At 38.9% G+C, this 20,865-nt stretch overlaps 1 protein-coding gene across 11 annotated transcripts in view; it reads right to left on the bottom strand.

Moving 5' to 3' along the window:
* The window catches only part of EBF1 (EBF transcription factor 1), a 411,481-nt gene that overhangs the window by 85,508 nt on the left and 305,108 nt on the right, over positions 1-20,865 (bottom strand). For 6 of the 11 annotated variants that reach the window (XM_050794788.1, XM_050794797.1, XM_050794793.1 and 3 more), the window contains exon 9: positions 16,546-16,676. In XM_050794788.1, coding sequence (XP_050650745.1) covers positions 16,546-16,676 — 131 coding nt within the window. Of the gene's footprint in view, positions 1-16,545; positions 16,680-20,865 lie in introns of all 11 variants that reach the window. The other 5 variants (XM_050794789.1, XM_050794794.1, XM_050794787.1 and 2 more) reach the window with 1 other exon arrangement.

Raw genomic sequence — 20,865 nt, 5'->3', positions numbered from 1 at the left:
TGGAATAAAACAAAAATTAAAAGAGAAACAAACGGAGTGATTAAAAGAGAAACCAAAAGGAGACTAACTTTCTCACAGTGTGATTCAGTTCTATTTCATGTCTGTGTCAAATCTAAAATTGTCTCCTGTGCTACCAAGGTCCCATGCCCATTACTTTGGTAAATACTGTTCTAAGTGATTAGAGAACAGATTTCATTCTTTGACGTAATTTCCTTAAATTATAAGCCAAACAATTTGGGCTAGAAATAAATATTCTTCTGAAACTCTGTAGCATCTGACACTACACTCTTTCCCTTTTTGGGACTCTCCATTTTCTTATGTGACAATAATCATAAGACGTAAGACTTGCAAAGCGTCTGATGGTTTACCAAAGCACTTTCATGTTCACTAATTTTTAAAACTCATGTTTGTGGTTTATGTATTTCAGATGAGAAAAGTTGATGGTCAGGCAAGTTAACTAAAATTATTTGAAACACTAGGATGAAAACCAGTCTCTTATACCTGTAAAGAAGTGTTTTCCAGAGATCTTCTCTTATTCATTGATTCCTGGTTATTTTGATTTTCTTCATTTGCTCCACTTTCCTGTCAACTTGTTAATTGTAGAAATTTCACAAGTTTTGTCCTTTCTTCCCTTCTATTTGCCTAGCACTTCTTGATTTCACTCATTAGCTCAACCACCTCAGCTAAACTGATTTCCAAATCTACACCTGTAGACTTGATCTCTTTGGCCAAGCATCAAACTTTTATTAGCAACAGAGTAACAGAATCTCCTCCAAATAAGTCTTCTTGCCATCTCAATCTCAACATGACCCAAGCCAAATTTATCATCTTACTACCTCTGAATAAATATTTCTTGTTTTTGTGTCTCCTGTCTCAGTTAAAGGAATGTTAGCCTTTGAATTACTCAAAACAGAAAACTTGAGGTTATCATTATTTCTTTTTCTTCCTTTATTTTTCTTAAGTCATATTGATTCTGCCCCTAACTGGGCCCCAGTGGCTTTTCTGTGCTTCTTGTCTTTCTCCTGTTCAGTCTGTCACTCTTTCTTACACTATTACATAGTAGGAAAAATTGCCTTCTAAATGGTCTCCCTCTACCTCTACTTTTTCCATCATAATTATTTTCTTCAAATACAATCTCATCATATTATGCCCTGCCTCAAACCAAACTCTCATCTGCCCCCTTTGCCTACTACATAGTTCAAACTCCTTGACAGGATAATATTAAGGGTTCACCAAGGCTTGATGGCCAATTTTCCTTCCTAGACACACTTCCCACTTTGCTTTACCACATTCTGGAGTAAAGGGCATGTGGATACATGAAAACACCATTCCCTTGCCCAACAGTTTTGCTTTCTTCATACCATTCTTTCCTAAACATTCTTCTACTGACATTCTACTTATTCTTAAAGACCCCAGTCATATGCTCCCTCTTCCAGTAAGTTTTACCTGATCCTAAGGGTCAAAGTTGCCTGCATTTTTGAGGAATTTATACTATTATGATATTGATACTATAATGCTTAGCAGCCTATTTTGCTTTGTGCCATAAATACTGTCCTATACATCTTTCTCTCATAAGATATTTCCTGAGATCAGGAACACAGTCTAATTCACATTTGTAACCTCTAAAGTAGTTAACTTGGCCTGGTGTGATGGCTCACATCTGTAATCTCAACACTTTGGGAGGCTGAAGCAGGAGGATCACTTGAGCCCAAGAATTTGAGACCAGCCTGAGAAACAAAGCCTCTAAAAAAAAATATTTTTAAATTAACCAAGCATGGCGGCATGTGCCTTTAGTCCCATCTACTTGGGAGGCTGAAGTGGGAGAATTGCTTGAGCCCAGGAAGTCAAGGTTGCAGTGAGTCGTGATTGCACCACTGCTGTCCAGCGTGGGCAACAGAGCAAGACTGTCTCAGAAAAAAATAAAAATAAAAATAAACAAATTAAGTAGTTAATGACTTACATACAGAATATTTTCAAAATATTTCTGGAATATTTACATAAATTGGGCCAGAATTCTACTAAATCATTGACTCCACTGGGTATCGTAATCATTATCCATGAGTCCAGGGGAGTCTACTGTTCTTAACCTGATAGTACTCAACTCTCATTTTCTACCTAAGTTGCTTTTAATATTAGTTATCTGACTGGCTCAGCACTCAGGTCTAAATATGAGCATGAGACCACTGCTTGTATATAAGTGGTAAAAAAGAAAAAGATGTCTAAATGTCTGTAACTCCAGTGAGAAATAAGATGAAATGAAAAAAAAAAAAAGGTTTAAAAATTAATACTTAAAAAGTATGCCACAAAAGATCTTTGCTAAATGGTAAGAGTGTTTATTTCTGGACTGATAACATTTGATGTGATTTGTCTTCTCTGTCTGCCTCTTCCTGCTATGTGTATGTATTTCTGTGTGTGTAAATTCCCCAAACTTGCACCAGATCATGTAAATACTTACGGAATAAACCTATTTGTACATATAAAGCCATTATTTTTATTATGAGAAAAATGTTATTTAAAAAGTGTAATAAGTTTGGGACTATATGTATTACACGTGATTATATAAGAATTAGAGGCCAGGCGCGGTGGCTCACACCTGTAATCCCAGCACTTTGGGAGGCCGAGGCGGGCGGATCGGCCGACGAGATCAGGAGATCGAGACCATCCTGGCTAACATGGTGAAACCCCGTCTCTACTAAAAATGCAAAAAAATAGCCAGGCATAGTGGCGGGTGCCTGTAGTCCCAGCTACTTGGGAGGCTGAGGCAGGAGAATGGCGTGAACCCAGGATGTGGAGCTTGCAGTGAGCTGAGATCGCACCACTGCACTCCAGCCTGGCGACTGAGCAAGACTCCGTCTCAAAAAAAAAAAAAAAAAAAAAAAAAAAAAAAAAAAAAAATTAGATATGTATTTGCATAGAAGAAAAGAAAAACATCAAAATGTTAAACGTTACCTCTAGATGGTAGAGGTATGGGTAATTTTACTTTCTTCTGTATGTCTCTCTGAATTCTCCAATCGCTCAACAATAAAAACGCATTAATACTATATTCAGAAGAAATAATTTTTCCATGTGGCATTGAGATGAAACACACATAATCTCTACAGGGCTCCAGGTGAGGCTGTCAGCATGCCAGGGACCACCAGCAGCAACACTTCTGCTCCCTCTAAGCTGCCTGTGTGAGCATTTTCCCTGCTCCAGACTCAGACCGCAGGACCTGAAGAACCCTGTGGGGGGTTAGCCAGGCAAGATATGCCCACTGTGGCCTCTGGGTACAAAGTAAAGCTGCTGTGGCCATAACAGAGATAGAGCCAGACATGAAGGTGTTTGAATGGGACCTCTCCTTGACAGAAGAGCTGACACCAAGAGAGAGAATGCATGGTAGATCATGCAGCTGTGCATGTTGAACTCCAAAGAGGCAGCCTACACAAAGTCTGGAAGCCCAGAAGAGGGGCAGGGAAGAGGACAATCTTCTACATGGCTTTTAGACAACTTCCCAGCTTATCAAAAGTACGGTCCACATGGTAGGTAAACGAGAGTACCTAGTGTTTAAAAACATGAGTGGAGCCAGGCGCGGTGGCTCACGCCTGCAATCCCAGCACTTTGGGAGGCCAAGACGGGCGGATCATGAGGTCGGGAGATTGAGACCACCTTGGCTAACATGGTGAAACTCTGTCTTTACTAAAAATACAAAAATTAGCCGGGCGCGGTGGCGGGCGCCTGTAGTCCCAGCTACTCGGGAGGCTGAGGCACGAGAACGGCGTGAACCCGGGAGGTGGAGCTTGCAGTGAGCTGAGATCGCGCCACTGCACTCCAGCCTGGGTGACAGAGCGAGACTGCTTCTCAAAAAAAAAAAAAAAAACAAAAAACATGAGTGGAAACATGTTGTAGAATTCCAGGAGGAAAGAGCAACTCTTGGGGACTACTTTCCCCTCTGAGAGCCAGCAGCTTTTATTATTTGTGTTGTTCTAGTTCTCACTAAATTGACGATGGTAATGACATTGATAATGACTTCAACAATAATGACCTTTTGTTATCTTTTTCTCATGTGTCAAGCACTATATTAAACCCTTTTAGTGATTTGCATTCTGTAGTATTAAGGGGTAGGTATGATTATTAGCGGGTTCATAGAGGAGGAAAGTAAGTTTCAGGAAAGTTAAGAAATATGATTAAGGAATCAACTGGAAGTGGCCAGTCAGCAAATTGACCATCATTATACAACAATGACTGTCTCTCCATATGACTGTTTCTTGTTTTTCCATAATTCCTGGTACATGTACTTTGCATCTGACCTCTGCCTTTGAAAGCATGGATTGTATCCTCAGCTTTTCCCACACCTTGAAACATCCTGGGAACATAGTGGCCACTCAAAACAGCTTTCCTCACTGGTGAAAGGCAAGCTGAGAATGATTCCCCAGGAAAACAAAAAAAGCAATTCCAAGATAAGCCTTTACCCCTGTTTTCCAACCAATAGGAGTAGGTAAAATAAATGCAATTTGACGTTCCAAGCCACAAAGCCAAAAAATAACTGGGGTTACTAGAAAACACACCAGCGATTTCTCATTACTAGGTTTAGGACCTAATATTTTAACCGTAATCACCTTCAACACTTAAAAGTTCAAAAAAAAAAAAAAAAAAAAGTCCAAAACAAGCAAAGACACGAAGAGAAGGGATAAAGGGAAGGAAAGGTTTCTTCTCTGGAAAAATAATAAACATCTGTGGCTAGAAAAAGCCTAAAGTGGGCACTGGCAAGGTGGTTTTTAGATGTTACCCATCTAAGGGTCTGCGTTCTAAGGCATGCTAGCCCATTCACTCATTGACACCCTCTGTGCCTCAGTTTACTAATCTTATACTGCACCAGCTCCTGTCTGCTCTGTGGAGGTGCTGATAATAATATTACCTATGCTTTATGTTTGGGTAGAGCTTCTCTGGGGACCCTAAAGCACTTTCCAGATTAATTTTTGAATTTATGTATTAATAATTCTCACAGCATTCTCCCTCCTCCTCATTTAGGATAATAACAGCCATCTCTTTTGAGATAGGCAGGGGGTACTGAGTGATAGACATGAAGCAGACACTTAAATAAGAAAACTGTAATATAAAAGCATAATTAAAGCTCTAAAACCAAATCAAACTATGGATTTTTAAAGAGATACCAAAGTGTTAGGGACCAAACAGGCAAACTTGTTTTCCCTCCACCACTCTGAAACATGGATCTTTTTGGAGTTAGACACGACATTTAAAATATATTATTTGGAGTTCGTAAAGGAAGCTGAAATATGAAAAGTATATATTTTTGGCGACTGCGCTGACTGAACCTCCATATTATCTCTCTATTTCCCTGAAGTGGCTACCACATAAATCAGAGGATGCCAGCTCTTCTTCTGAGTTCCTTGGTGTGTTTTGGTTTGTTCCCTAATCAGAGTTCTCTGGGTTTCATAACACAGATTCTTTCATTCCCAAGAATTGCCTGTCTCAAAAGCAGTGTATGATTTCTCAGGGAACGTGAGAAAAAGCCAGAGGAGGCATTTACTGTTTCACAAACATTCTGGTTTCCTTTTGTCCTTTCAAGAAAAGAACTTTAAACCAATGTTTACCAAAATATGCTGAGTCACATGAATCCTTAAAGATAAACTTCATGTATGAATGTCAAAGGAGACTTTTGAAATTAAAGTTTCAGGAATTGAGTTAAATGGGGGACTTAAAATCTAGCATTTGAATAGTCAGTCATGTTACTTAACACTGAAATTTCTCTCAACATAGGTATCGACATAGACTCAGATGGATAGTAGAGAGATGTAGATGTGCTTTCCTATTCATTGTCTGTGTGTCCCCCTAAGTAGAATATCAGCCCCATAAGGGTATGATCTTGGCCTTCTTTGTTTTTGTTATGTTCCTGGTGTTTATCAAGGCCCTGGAACTAGTAGGCACTCAATAAATACTTGTTGAACATTGAATGGATAAATATTGTGATGCCATTAGCCACCATTAATAATTAAGATAAAGAGTCACTAAAGTTTCTTATGAATCTACAAAAAGAAAATAACACCACTCCATTCCGAATTCTTTTTACTAAAAAATTCCCAAACGACAACAACGAAAAAACTTTTTACTTTGCCACCACAAACTTCCTGGTATCCTCATTAAGCATTCAAAGAAATATACTGCCCAGTTCTTCTGACCAGGAATCTAACCAGGTCCCGAAATCAATGCAGTTAATTGTACAAAACAAAATGGCAACAAGATCATCTTTCAAAATAACAGATTTGGGAGAAAAAAGACTGAAGCAAATACATTATGCTTCCACTACCTCTGGTTTTGTGGGTTATTTATTTATTTATTTTGTAATTTATTTTTTAAATAAACTTTCTCCATCTCTCTTCCCAGGATGTAGATATTATGCCAGTTGGGCCCCATTAAAGACTGGATCCCAGCCTGACCATCTGGGAGCTGGAAAAGCAAGGGTGAGTTCCTGAGACCCAGGGTATTCCAGAAGGAGAGCATCAGACATCAGCAACGCCAGCCCCTGTGGTTTGAGGCTGCACAATGAGCTCTTTCTCAAGGCTTGTTTTTCTAAATTCAGTCAAGAAGGAACATCATTCCCTACACAGGCCTGGCTCAGTGTCCTATGTTTCCTGCTTGTTTGTTTGCAAATTAAAATATAAAAGGAAAAGGAAATCAGAATGCATTTATGGAAGGGGATGAATGCTTGTTATCAACATTGGCAATTCACAAGGCAGAATCTTTGCCTATGGAATTAGTAAAGAAAAATATAAAAGCCAAAAGATTGATAGATAAAGTAGTCAGGGAATAAATTCACCTTTCACTGAAAGACTTGTAGAGTCTCTCCAAGCTTAAAAACAAACAAACAAACAAACAAAAGATGTCAAAGTTTTAAGATACAGAGACTCATTCTAACATTTTTTGTGGTGTTGGTCCTATCTACGTATGGTAATACACTGATACTAGCCCATACAACCAGTAATTCCTCACTTAACATGTTCATTCTGGAACTCAGAGATGTGATAAAAGTAAGCACTACATTAGGAGATATACATTAGGAGATATACCTAATGTAAATGATGAGTTAATGGGTGCAGCACACCAACATGGCACATGTATACATATGTAACAAACCTGCACGTTGTACACATGTACCCTAGAACTTGAAGTATTAAAAAAAAAAAAAGTAGGCACTACAGAAAAACTGAAGCCAAACCCCTTTTAATAATGTGGCTGTACAACTGCTTCTGCTGAAAGTCTTTCAAGGTTACATTATACACATCTTGCTGTTTTAAACAGAATATACTAAATATATTGCCAGCTTTTTTTTTTTTTTTTTATTACTCGGGGCCACCATCATTAATGAACTGCACAGTAATACAATTCTGTGTGTGCTTTTTAGGCTTTCCATTTCTTCCCTAGACATCAGGCCATCAGCTGTCACTGAGCCTGTATCCAGTAGCCCACCTCCATACATGATCTGCCTCTAGTCTGGGCCTTCTAATTTGCTGTGACCTAGGAAAACAGATAACATAGTTTGTGAAGAAGTATTGTTCTCATTAACCCAAAGCTTTTTATTTTATTTACTTTTTTGGCTTGCTTCTGGTTTCATGCTGAATTTTGGAGAGTTGAGGTTATTATAACACATCTCTGGATAAATGAGTTTTATGACATTCATATTAGAGAGTTAAGAGATGGCTATGGAGTCAGGTGGACTTTGATTCAAATCCAAGCTTTGCCAATAATCAGCTGTGGGACCTTTGGAAATTCACTCAACCTCTGTGACCTTCAGTTTCCTTATTGGGGAAAGGGAGAGAGAGTAGGATGGGGGAGAGAGTAGGATGGGGGAGAGAGTAGGATAGGGGAAGAAATAGGATGGGAGTTGTTATCTGATAGTTTATTACAAGGATTAATTGACACAATTCCTGTAACCAGTGTAGGAAAAGGCATCACTTGTATCAATCAGTCAACATGTGTTACTTCTATTACTACTCAATGTTCACCATCACCAATAGTTTTACATTAAGACACTTATGTGCATACTTATTACACAACAATTACATCTATATATAAACTACCTACCCATACAAGCATTAGCAAAACCTGGACCACAATCTGTCTAGTAGTGACACTTTCAAGCATCATCAACTACAACAGTTGCTATTAGGGAGCATTTCTTTGAATGAATGAATGAATGAATGAATGAATGAATGAATGAATGAGGAAGTAATGTCATTCAACAGATTTTCACTAATGCCTCAGACGTGCAAAGCTCTGTGCTGGGCATCACAGAAAATTAAGCTGAATTTATCCTGGATCCTGTCTTCAAGGAAGAGGGTATGCCCTTAAATACGATAATTAAAGATGGAGATGTATAAGGAACATAGTATGGTAGAAATAAGACAACATAAGAATTTAGACAGAAGAGAAAATATTCTATACCTGAGTCATATGGGAAGATTTCAGAGAAAAAGGTGGTATTTCATAGGATCTTAAAGGGCAGAGGGATATGGGCACAGAAAGGAGGGAAAAGGATCCCGGGGGGAGAATGGCATCAGCAAGACAGGGAGAAAAGTTACTGCAGGTACAAGGAGCAGCTAACAAGTCAATGGGTTAGAACATAAATTAAGATGAATGGTGGGTGAGGATGTTGAAAAGAAAGATTGGAGTCAAGGTGGTGTGCTTGAATCCCAGACTAAGAAGTTGTGGCTTTAGTAAAGAGAAAGCCAATAAAAGTTGTATAAGGTAGAAGGCTTTATTTAGTTCAGGGTATCAGGGAGCCATCCCAGCGATTAACAATCAGCAGGAAAGGAATACAGCACTATCTAGATATCCATAAATACTCATTTTCTTCATAAAAGTCACATGACTGCAGCCAGGTGTGAATTCTGTCATTGATTCATATGAAAATTAGAAATTCATCACACTTCTGTGGTTCCTATTTTCAAGTTACAGATACATGTACCTCCTGAGCACACTGTAAATAGCTGAAAATGTCATCTTAAAGTCCTTTTTAACTATTTCATAATTATCAACATAGAAAATAGATTTCAAGTGCCTCAGTCATCAAAAATAAAAATGTAGACTAAGGCATCTTAGGAATAAAGTGAGCATGGCTGTAACTATGTAACTATATTAAAAAGGCCATTAGACCATTTTTATCTTTTTTTTTTTTAATATGCTGGCTCATTTAGAAATGATTTCTCATAAAATTACTTGGGCTTGAAAGTTGTTCTTCAAAGTCATATTCAAAGTTTAATGCAACTAATCCAGACTGCTTTTAAATTTTTTAACAAATAAAGTTTATAATTTTGCATAAAGCACCTTCTATATAATAGATGGTCAATAAACACAGGTTAAATATAGGACATGAAACATTTAGAAAAAAATAGGTAACTATGAGTCATTTTAAATCCACGCATTTAATCAACTTTGAATTAAATTTACACATGGAAGCCTCAATATATGTAAAATAAATGGACACAACTATTTACATCGTATTACATTTCTATCATGACATTTTGAAAGAGGTAATATGTGACATAATGTCTTTCTCCATCTTAATTTTCTTTTTTATTTTAGTGGAGCTGTATCTCACATACAAGCTAGTATATATGTCTTTAGAGTGCTAGGGAAATCATGTATAAAATTTAGGAAGGTTTGGTAAATTTCTGGGAGTATGTTAAAAGCCCATGGAAATTTCATGAGAAAATCTGGTACAACCAAAAGCTGGATGGGGGTGAAGTTGGATGTCAAGAGAACTGGGCTCTGAGCCCAGCATTAAGTAGATAATATGCTCCCAGGACAAGTCACCCTACCACTGTGAAGTTTCTTTTTCCTCACAAAATAAGAAAGCTGTACTTGACTGAAAAAAGGTTTCTCAAGGCCCTTAAAATGTGGTGACTCTACATGCGGTTCAGTAAGAGTCAAGGCCGGGCAAAAAGGCCTGGGAAACTTCCGGTGGAATACATGTATGCATCTTAGTCATCCACTATTGAATATCACAGAGAAGCCAATCCTCTTGTTTATTGACAATCATTCCTCTGAGCTATGTGTACAAAGGAGAACGGAAAGTAGAGATAGATAGGATGAAAGAAATAAATCAAGGACTGCATTTACCACTTGGTTTTCCAATTTTTTGACTTAAGTGGCAAAATTGCTTCTCAGCCACTAAACCACCATTTACCCAACTATATTCATCCACAGGTCTCCCCCAGAGGTTTCTTTTGACTTCATTCCCTATGTCTGGGAATGTAGCTGAAGAAAGCATGCATCTGGACAAAGACAATGAGGAGAACCTGTGTGAGACTAATTGCTTCATACACGAGGAAACTTTGGTTTCTCCCATCTGAACTAAGTGGTACTGGCAACCTTTAAATATAGCTGCCCTGCAAAATCATATAGCATCTAATGCCAAGTGTGTACTGACTAAAACCAGATGCAAAATATGAGGGAAATTTTGTTCAAAGCCTTGCAGCTTTAAAGAATAATGGCTCTAAACATTCCTGGTCTAATCTGAATGATACTCTGCAAATATTTCAGATGGTTTTCTCACATCTATCCCAGTCCAACCACTTTGTGATTGAATTTCATGACTTGGCTCCATTAACATGAAATCAAAATGCACTTCAGCCATCACCAATATATCTCCCTGTAAGGTGATCCTTGGGGGGGGCGGAAAAAAAAAGAGTTCTGCCTTCACAAAAGTTTGGGACATGCTAAATACTGCATCTAAGTATTTGCAGTGCATACTAGTACCTCAAACGTTGTGCAAAGCCCTAGAAGAAAGACCAGTAGAATTTGTTTGACTCAACGTTCCCCAAACTTACCAGGAAAAATCTCCCTCTCTCATCTCCTAAGGGGTATCTATTAATATCCTGAAGAACTAGTCTTCCATAGCACTATCTAGAAGATGAATTTGGCCAACATTGTGGCATAAGTCTCTGATTTATATCAGATACCAAAATCTGAAGCATAGAGAGTAAAAATATTGACTAAAGACATATCAATAGGGAGATCCAGTTTCATGGACAATTAAATTGTTTTGATGAAGTTCAAAGACTCCTTTTGCAAATAAACATCACATCTGTGTATTGTAAGTGTGCTCTGAAAGAAAAGAACAATAGTGGAAGAAAAGGAGCAGTTTCCACATGCCACCACTGTCCCCTTCTGACTGTGGGGGGATTCTCAGGGGAATAAACTCTAGTTAAAAGGAATCACTAGGCTGGGTGCGGTGGCTCATGCCTGTAATCCTAGCACTTCAGGAGGCCGAGGCAGGCGGATCACGATGTCAGGAGTTTGAGACCAGCCTGGCCAACACGGTGAAATCCCGTCTCTACTAAAAATACAAAAATTAGCTGGGTGTGGTGGCACGCGCCTGTAGTCCCAGCTACATGGGAGACTGAGGCAGGAGAATTGCTTGAACCTGGAAGGTGGAGGTTGCAGTGAGCTGAGACCATGCCACTGCACTCCAGCCTGAGCAACAGAGCAAGATTCCGTCTCAAAAAAAAAAAAAAAAAAAAAAAAGGAATCACTAGAATTGTAGCACTGATTTCAAAGAGGTATACTCTAAGCCCTTCATTTTCAGATGAGAAACTGAGGTCCAGCGACCAACAATGACTAAATCTAGATCCTCTGATTGGGCAATGGAAGGACCATCAATACCCAAGTCTCTCAACTGGTTGCTTATCCACTGCTAACCCATGCAGTCTCAACACTTGCCTGGAATATTATTCTCTACTCCCCACTAAACCCACCATTGTACTTTTTTTTTTTAATTGACAGCTTAAATACTTTAAGTTGTGTAAATTCTGTGATAAAATAAAAGGGTTATGAGAGCCTAACGTACCTAGCACAGAGCTGCATCCATACTTAAGAGGAACTTGATTGGTCATTCAAACAATCTACTTCTGACTACACCACTCTCTGCTTTCTAGAACTTTGCCTGGAATTGTAAACTACCAATTTAATACTAGATTATATAAATATATTATGTAACTCTCTAATTTGCTTCATGGAAGCAAGTCATCTTTCCAAATAAAACACCAGATCCCACAAAGCCCGAGTTTAATTACCCATGGTACCTATCCCAGTGCTAGACACCCAGCAGGCAAGCCAACCAGTGCTCACTGTTTAGAAATTGGAGGAATTCAGAGGAGATATTAAAATAACAATTAGTTCTACAAACCAGAAGCAGGAGCCCCTCCCTGCTCCAAATCACTTGTTGGTAGAAAGGCAAAACAATCAAGCGCCGCTCTGGTCAAGAAAAAAATCTCAACCCACATTAAACATTATCACACATCGACCCCGCTAGTTTTCCTAGATTTGTATATAAAACACTAAAACAATTTTTAAAAAGACTTTTAGAGTAGGACAGGGCAAGGAGCACAAGAATAATAGTAAAATAATTTACTTTCTAAAAAGAGGGAGAGGAGAAAGGGCAAGAAACAATAAAGAAAGAGGAAGGGGGCAAATCAAATTCACAAGAAAGCCATGTGAACTTGGGGGCTCGCAGAAGGCAGAACTGAGTTCTGGAGCAATGAAGTGCCTCTTTCTTCTTCCCACCCCTCAGGGGGCGATCCATGAGTTAAACTGAACTACTCATTTGCAGAAGACTGGGTTGTTAGGGGAAGAGCACAAATTGGACTAAATTAAGCCAGCCTGATTTTCTCTGGCTCTTTAAAAAATTCTTTAGCTAAAAAAAGACTCTAAATAATGGCATTAGCTGCTAATCTAAAATGTTATCTACTTGTCCTAGCCTGGCGGCCTGCTTCCTGGGTGTGTTGGGCTATACAGCAAGGAAATGCAGAAGTGATAAAAGTCTACTTAAAATTAGAAGGCCTGGATCTTAGAGATGGCATAAACCTCAAGATCATGTGGTCTGGGGCAAAGACTTTGGATGGACAGGGATCCAGCTCTAAAGATGAGGCTAAACAGGTTAATTGTCTTGCCCTAGCACAGGCATGTATCCTTTACTTCATAAAGATAAATTCCACCTAGAATCCAGTGGCACCAATCACAAACATATACAACTGGAAGATGAAGGGAAGCCCTCTTACCTCTCTGAGTCTGTACATGCCAATTCTACCTGACCTTGGAAGGTAACAGCAACTGTTAAGGCACCCCCAGCACAAGACATCATGGCAATGTGAGCCTATCACCCTGATTGGATAACACCCTAGGATAAAAATGGTGGTATAGGCTAAATTATGGAAGGTTAAGAAGGTAAGCCCTGGGGTTGGACTGTTTGGGTTCAAGTCCCATCTCTCTACCACTTGATAACTGAACCACTTATTTAACTTCCCCAAGCTTCAATTTCCTCATCATGAGAGGAATGATCAAATGAGAACAACATCATACACAATGGTAAGAATCCCACAGGGGTGCTACCAAACATTTATCATATTGCCTGGCAGGAACTAAGTGCTCAGTGAATGAATGTTAGCTAATGTTAGTCACACTCTGCATTTTCTATAGCTTTTTCTTAGATGTCCTCTGATCAAATTCTGATTCTGTACAATGCAGGCCTTGACAAATGGCCTCAAACTTGGTTAATATTTTTCTGCTTCTACAAAAATAAAAGGCACTCATGTAATTTTATTCGATTGAAAACAACCATCATCACTACTACAATTACTATTACTACTTTCTACTACTATACCACCTGGCTTATGAAACCTCTCCTTTTTTTTTTTTCTTTCTTTCCTCTTTCTGTCATTCTTCCCTCTCTCAAGATTGCGTATGCTCTCTTATTAACTAGGACTTTTCCTTCCTTCGTAAAAACAATACGGTATAGTTCAAATCCAATCTCTAGTCCTATCTGGCTGTGTAACCTTGGGCAAGCTTTTTAACCTCTCTGAAACTCATTTACTCATATGCAAAATTAGAATAACAGGAGTATTGAATACAAGGCTATTGTGAGGCTTAAAGCAATACCCATAAAGTGCCTACACATGATGAACCCTTAGCAAGTATGAGCTATTTCTCAATTCTCACATTATACAATGGATTTCTTGATTTGGGGCAGTATCAAATTCTCTCCCTGAATGAAAAGGCAGAGAAAATTGTGTGTGCCAAGTAGTCTGTATGAAAACCTAAATATAGAAGTAGTTTAGAATATTACAAAAAAAGGTTCACTTCCACAAGGCTCATTATTCTGAACATAGAACAGTCATGATAACAGCCCAATTTAAAGTCCACATCCAGGTACCCAACTGCTAATACAGTTGCATTTACTTGTTTTAAAAGAATATCTGCACAAATATTTTGGGAAACAGTTTGCACCAGGACAGGGTCATAGTTGTTTTATGACATAGCTACAACCAAGAGAAGTCTGAAAGCAGGGGCCAGACAATGAAGGAGCATGCATCCTCCACCCTCAGCTCCTGGCTGGACCCCCCTGACTCCTGGGACAGAGTGAAGAGGGGCTCCTGGCACACACAAGGCAGTGGCGCTGGAGGGACAGAGGAGGGAGGAGGACAAAGGTGTTGCATTAATGGTTTTTCCTTCCCATGACTTTCGTCAATTTTGTTATATAGAAACAGATCCTTTAAAGCAATTTGGATAAATCCAAGTTACATGCTAACCTCCCTTTGCTGTTCTCAAAACAGGTCAAGAAAGTAGGAAAGTGAGAAAAAACAGAGGGACCTTGATTAAGTGCAAGGCAGAGGCGCAAATGAATGATTTCCTGATGTGTTCTTATTCCATATTCAACGAAGTACACTTGGATTAAGAAGGCACAAGGTTTTACAGGAAGCATCAGAGCAAACCACCTTCTTCTCACAGGGTCAGTAATATTTAATGCCAATTTTGAGCTCCGCTTTGACTGCAATGACATGAAGCAAGGAGTCCGTATAATATTTACTCTTCCCATCTCCCAACTTCCGAGATAAGCAACAGAAAGAAAGATGGAAAAGGTGGAAGACACAGCCCACAAGACCTGGGACAGGGTGTCCTCGTGAGACTACTGTCTCCAGCAGGATGAAGACACCAGGCTGGCAGCAAAACTTGCCATGAATTTGATGCTTCTAATTTACAACCCAACAGTTTCAACAAAAAATGGAGTACAGGGGGCAAGGGGAACTTAGTCCACCTTTCATACCTGGAATATTCCAACTTGCCTAACAATTAGTTGGGTAGGCTGGGAAGTTCATCTCTGATTCGGCTTTATGAGAACTTTGATTCTATGACCAAATGCATACCCCTTGTTTGCTGCATAGAAAATACCAAGGCAGCAGCAGCACGAGCTAACAAGGGGTTTGTCTGAGTGGGTTACAGGCAGTAAGCAGTATACACAGAAGGCTTACAAGGAAGAAGAGTCTCTGTTCTAGAAAGACAAACACACCCAACTATCACAGTCTTAACTTTCTGCTCATCTGTATGGCCCCTCTAGAGAGAAAACAACACAAAGAAAATATCTAGATGGGTTAAACCAGTGTCATGGGAGCAGAGCTAGAAATGGAAATCTTTGTGTGGCCATATACAAATCAGTTACATTCTATAGGCTTTGGGCAGCTGCTCTCTGGCTATGAGACAAATATGTCTCGAAGTCTCAGTATCCTTATCAAGAAAAGAAATATGCTAAGAGTATCTACTCGTAATGTAGAAAGAAGGGTGCGATGATCTATCTCAAGGTTTAGCACATTGCCTAGTATATGGTAAGTCTCAGTAAGTTAGGATGACTATATGCTTACAAAGCAAATGGGATGAATGAACCCTATGGTACATTGTAGCCCTAACATTGTTTTTATTCTAAACTTTGGTGAAGTGAAAGAGGGTGCTTGGAGCATGCTGGCTAAGAAACTGGGGCTCAGAACTGAGAACACAATGGCAGATTTGCCATGGCATCTATATAACAGGATGCACATGTTTTGTAATCTTGAGCTGATGCTGATGGTTGCCAGACAAGTCAACTGGTAGGTTAAAAGAACAATCACAGTGCTTGTACAGCATTGCACAATTAGAACTTAGTCATTTTTAAGGGGTTGCAGTCACACACAGAGATGCTTGAGAGTTGTAAATTCCTAGAGCTAGAAAAAACCCTTGGTGGTTCTAGGTTCTCCCAGCAAATCACTCTCTCTGGTGAATAGTCATTGAATAAGTCAAGAACCACCTTCACCTGGATTATGCTGCCATTGAATGATGTTCCTCGAAGATCAGGCTACAGTACTCTTTCTACAAAATAGCCACAGATTACACCCTTGCTAAAGTGTGAATAGGCTTTTTCTATACATCTTGTGACTTTGCATCTCCTCTTCAATTCCCAGCATACAATAGGACCTCCACACCATGGCAAGCCCAAGAAGACAAATTTCTAAACAGAAGCTCTCCCATTGCTTATGGGCCAAAGAATGGAAGTCATTCCAGTAGTAACTGTTGCCTCCTGGTAAACCCAAACCATCTCTTCCAGTTTCCCCAAATTCTGTAGACTGAAGCTGGCCCACCCAGAGAGGCACCACTAAAGTCTACACATTCTATTAGAAATTCAAGCATAGACAGTATCTTCAAGTAGATCAAGCTATTAGATATTAATGTTCAGACAACACCTACCTCACTCCAGACCAGCATGGTACCGAATATGACCTGTAACCCATCAAAGAAATTGTCCCCTATGATGATCACAGTCGCGCCTCCCGTCGTCCATCCTTCACTCGGGCTGATGGCTTTGATACAGGGAGTAGCTGCTTTTCAACACACATGAAAAAGAGAAGGAGTCTGCTGTTAGAACCAAACTTTAATGATGAAGACTTGAGAAAAAGGAAAAAAAAAATCTTTTATCTTTTCACTAACAGAAAGTCCCTCAAGATCTCAGCATTTCCTAGCCACATTAGGACCTGAAACTTCAGGGTGCATCTTCAGTTTTTAAAAGCATTCTTTTCATTGTTTCTATTCAGATACATATATTTTACCCAAATCTTTATCAAACCTGAAACTTTATTAAAACACAAAGCAAATTTTAATTTGTGAATTGCTAAGGATTCTTTTTTATTAAAAATGGGTGACTTTCTGGAATATATTGGAAACCTTACAGAATTGCTTCATAGTTAAATATACCTCCTGAAAAGAAAACTTACATTTTTTTAGATAAACATTACCATCCAATAGGAAGCTAAGAAAGAGCGGAGCCTGGAGCAGGAAATGATTCTTGCTCCACGCCTTCTGTCTGAAACACTAACATTGCAACACGTCTCATTAAAAATCATTAAGATTTTTTTTTCAAATAAATGTCATAGATCCCATTTTACAGATGCGAAGAATGCAGGTCACTCGGGGTGAATTATGTAACCAAATAGCTGAGTCAGGGCTCAACCGCAGAGTTTTCCATGACCTTTGCTTTGCTCTCTTTCCCAGGCATAAAACCCTAGAATTGACTTTTTCAAAATTTCATATCTCTTTTCTTTCCATTATAAATGGCCCTTGGAGATGGGAAATAATTTGCAAATACTGTGATTCCAAATAGACTGGAGGTGGTTTGTTTAATGAGCATGGCATACTTTCAACAGAATTGCTGGGCATAAATGTCATTGTTGGATGGTTTTTAAAATCTCTCAGAGAGCACCTTCGTGCCACTGAGGACTTTTAACTCTACAATGTCATGCTCCTGTTCTCATGATTATTTTTATGAACAACAAGAAAGCAAAATCCTAAAGTAAGGGAGATACTGTTCAAGGAGAGAAAATAGGACCTTCATCTTTAATAAAAAATTTATTAAGTATCCAAGACTGACTTTCCGAGCATTGAAGCCAATGAGAGCACTAGTTAATTTTAACGGGAAAAAAACTGGCAAAAAAATATTTGGACTTTGTCAAATTTGGCAAAATGTCACGCTTTAACTTTTGCAAGAAGGAAAGAAAATATTAAGTCCAGCCCGGTGGGACCATTGCTCACGTGCCACCACACAAACAAATAGAATGGGTTTGATTTTGATTCAAATTAATCTTAAAAATTTGCACAGAGAAATTTGGAAATATCCAAACTAAACATTTCATGTTGGCTGAACTCACAGCAATGCATTTACAACTAAAACTGGGCAGTTCAGATGACTTTTCTCTCCTCTACTTTCTCCCAAAAACAAAATAATTAATCAAGAAGATGTAAATGATTCGTGACTTGACTTGACATTTCTTGTCTGATTTTTTAACATACATAGAGGTTGTGATCAGTGTTCCACAAGCATAGGGCTTTTTCTTAAACAAAAGTGACCTTTAAAAGTAAAAAAAGTTTAAATCCATAATTAAGTACTCCCAAACTAGTGATAGAATATGATGTATGATTTGAAGCAAGTTACAAGAGAAATAAACTATATGTAACAACTAAAGTTCTAAAAATATATGCAGTTTGGAAACATTTTGTTAATGTCTCCAAACATCAATTCTTAATTTATAACTCAATCTACTTAGTTGCTGGAATGGAGTACAAAAGGTGTTACAATATCCCTAGTACTTCTGAGAAGAAGAGGATATTGGTTTAACTGAATTGGTCTTGAGAGTCCTGCCTGAGTCAAAGTATGGAATCCAATGGGGTCATTAATTACTGACCCTGAGATTACCCACACAGATTGCAAAATGGTCTTAGTGTTTATTATCAGTTTTAGCTTTGGAATTTCTGGGTTTTTTTTAATCACACATGCATATTTCTTTAGCTAAATATGGTCTCCTGCAGGCTTTCTCATCATTGCACAAACGGAGGTGGAAGGGGGTGTTTCTGCATCTTTGAGAAACCCTCCTACAGGAAAGGCCTTAAAATAGCATGACCAAGACCTGCTAGTTTTGAACTTGACCCCTTCCCTCTTTTTTCCACTTGTTATACGTAGGATACAGAAGTCACATGGGTGTACATGCATGTGTGTGTATGTGCTTTCAAACACTTCCCAAGGAAAGTTGCAATGTTTTCAAATACTGTGAGCAATTTTCCAGAAGCAAAGCTATATGTCAATGCCTCAGAGGCAAGAAAGAGCATCAAGCTTCCAGAAATAACCAGGTGAGGAAACAATATTTGACACCGTCTTCTCAGTTTTAGAGAAATAAAGCCTTGAGGGAAGAAGTACCCCAGGAAGAATGACACACCCCTCAGTCCATCCTACCTCTACACTCAGCACTGTCCACCATCCCTGCTTCGAGACAATATGCTATTCTTAGAGCAGGTAAGTCATTCAGACCTTTCTACGTTTAGACCTCTAAGGGTTCCAAAACTACTCCTATACATTTGTTATAAATATTAGTCTTGAGGGGAAGCTCTGTGGCACCTCCCCACTGGTGAATTTGAAAAAACATGTAAAGGAATCATGAGCTATCCCAGAGAGAGAGGATGAGGAGGGGAAACTAGTACATTTAGTAACCGGAGGTCAAACCAAGTGTAGTGGCTCACACCTATAAACCCAGCACTTTGGGAGGCCAAGGTGAGAGGATCTCTTGTGACCAAGAGTTCAAGACTGGCCCAGGCAACACAGTAAGACTGTATCTATGAAAGGATTTTTAAAAACTAGCCAGGTGCAAGCCTGTCATCCTAGCTACTGGGGAGGCTAAGGCAGAAGGATTACTTGAGCCCAGGAATTCAAGGCTGCAGTGAGCTATGATTACACCACTGTACTCTAGCCTGGGGGACAGAGCGAGACTCTGTCTCTTAAAAAAATTAAATAAATAAAAGAATGCTAAGTATCCAATGATGCATGAATGCATGGGATAGTCCCCATAAATGAAGAACCCCAAAATGTCAATAATGCAATGTAGAAAACACTGTGACCAGGAAAAGAGAATCAGGCCCAAGAGCTATTGTTAAGAATTCACAGACTCATGTAGACCAAGGCAAGACATACAAATGAATGCAGCAGCTCAGCCTGTCAGAACAAGCATGAGATGAATGGCCATTGACTCTCAACATCTATAATGCAACGGGAAGTGCTGGTGAATTGCACATGCCCCAGGGAAAGGTGGCAGCACTGCTCAGCTTCAGCCTTTGGTGGCCCCATAAAAATGTAGGCCTAGCATCGTCTGGGTTTCTAGTGATCTTCCCAAAGAAGCCAGGAAGCCACATTTTCATATCAAATTTTTCAATCTTTAAATGTTGGAAATGAATTCAGTATTTTTTTAACGCGTAGGCCAAACAAAATGTTTGTGGGCTGGCTTTAACTCATGGGCTGCTATTTTACATTGTAACCCTACTCATGACACACCTGCCAGGCTAGAAGCAGACCTGGAAATACTTGCAATTGTGGCTAAAACTATAGGTACCCAAATGTTCACTGCAGTATTGACAGCAAAAAATTCAGATGTCTAGGTGCTCCCAATAGGGGAGTGGTTAAAGAAATTATAGTATATTCATACTATAGAATACTAGGAGTGTCATTAAAATCCACAAAACAATTCTATAAACTGATATGGAAAGATTTCAAAATAGGCTAGAAAGTGAAAAAAAACAATTTGCAAACTAAAGAACAGTATAATTAAGTTTATTTTTAAATAATATATATGAACCTGTGTATGCACTAGTATGTGTATGCATGCAGTTATATGTGAACAAGTATGATGGACAAAGGCCTGGAAGGAAGGATATGCATAACTTTCCCCAGACGGTCCTTATAAAAAGGACTAGACTGCGGTTGACAGAAAAGGAGGACTATTAACATTTATTCCCTATATATCTGTAGGATTTAAATGTTTTCAATGTGTACAAATTAAGGTACTATGTAATAAGAAAAAAATTAAGTAGCAGCAGAACATTTAATTCTATGAGAGAGAACAGTTGTACTTTTTAGAGCAAAATTACATTTTAAAAAAGCAAAATAAAACAAACAAACAAAACAGCTGTGCTGACCCTGAGCCTCCTCTTCTCTCCTCATTTTGGATATGTTTTCTCTGAGAAAGCTCAGAC

The sequence above is a fragment of the Macaca thibetana genome, chromosome 6, assembly GCF_024542745.1.
Source record: "Macaca thibetana thibetana isolate TM-01 chromosome 6, ASM2454274v1, whole genome shotgun sequence".
Classification (NCBI taxonomy): Eukaryota; Metazoa; Chordata; class Mammalia; order Primates; family Cercopithecidae; genus Macaca; species Macaca thibetana.
This window is presented reverse-complemented; position numbering and strand designations above follow the sequence as displayed.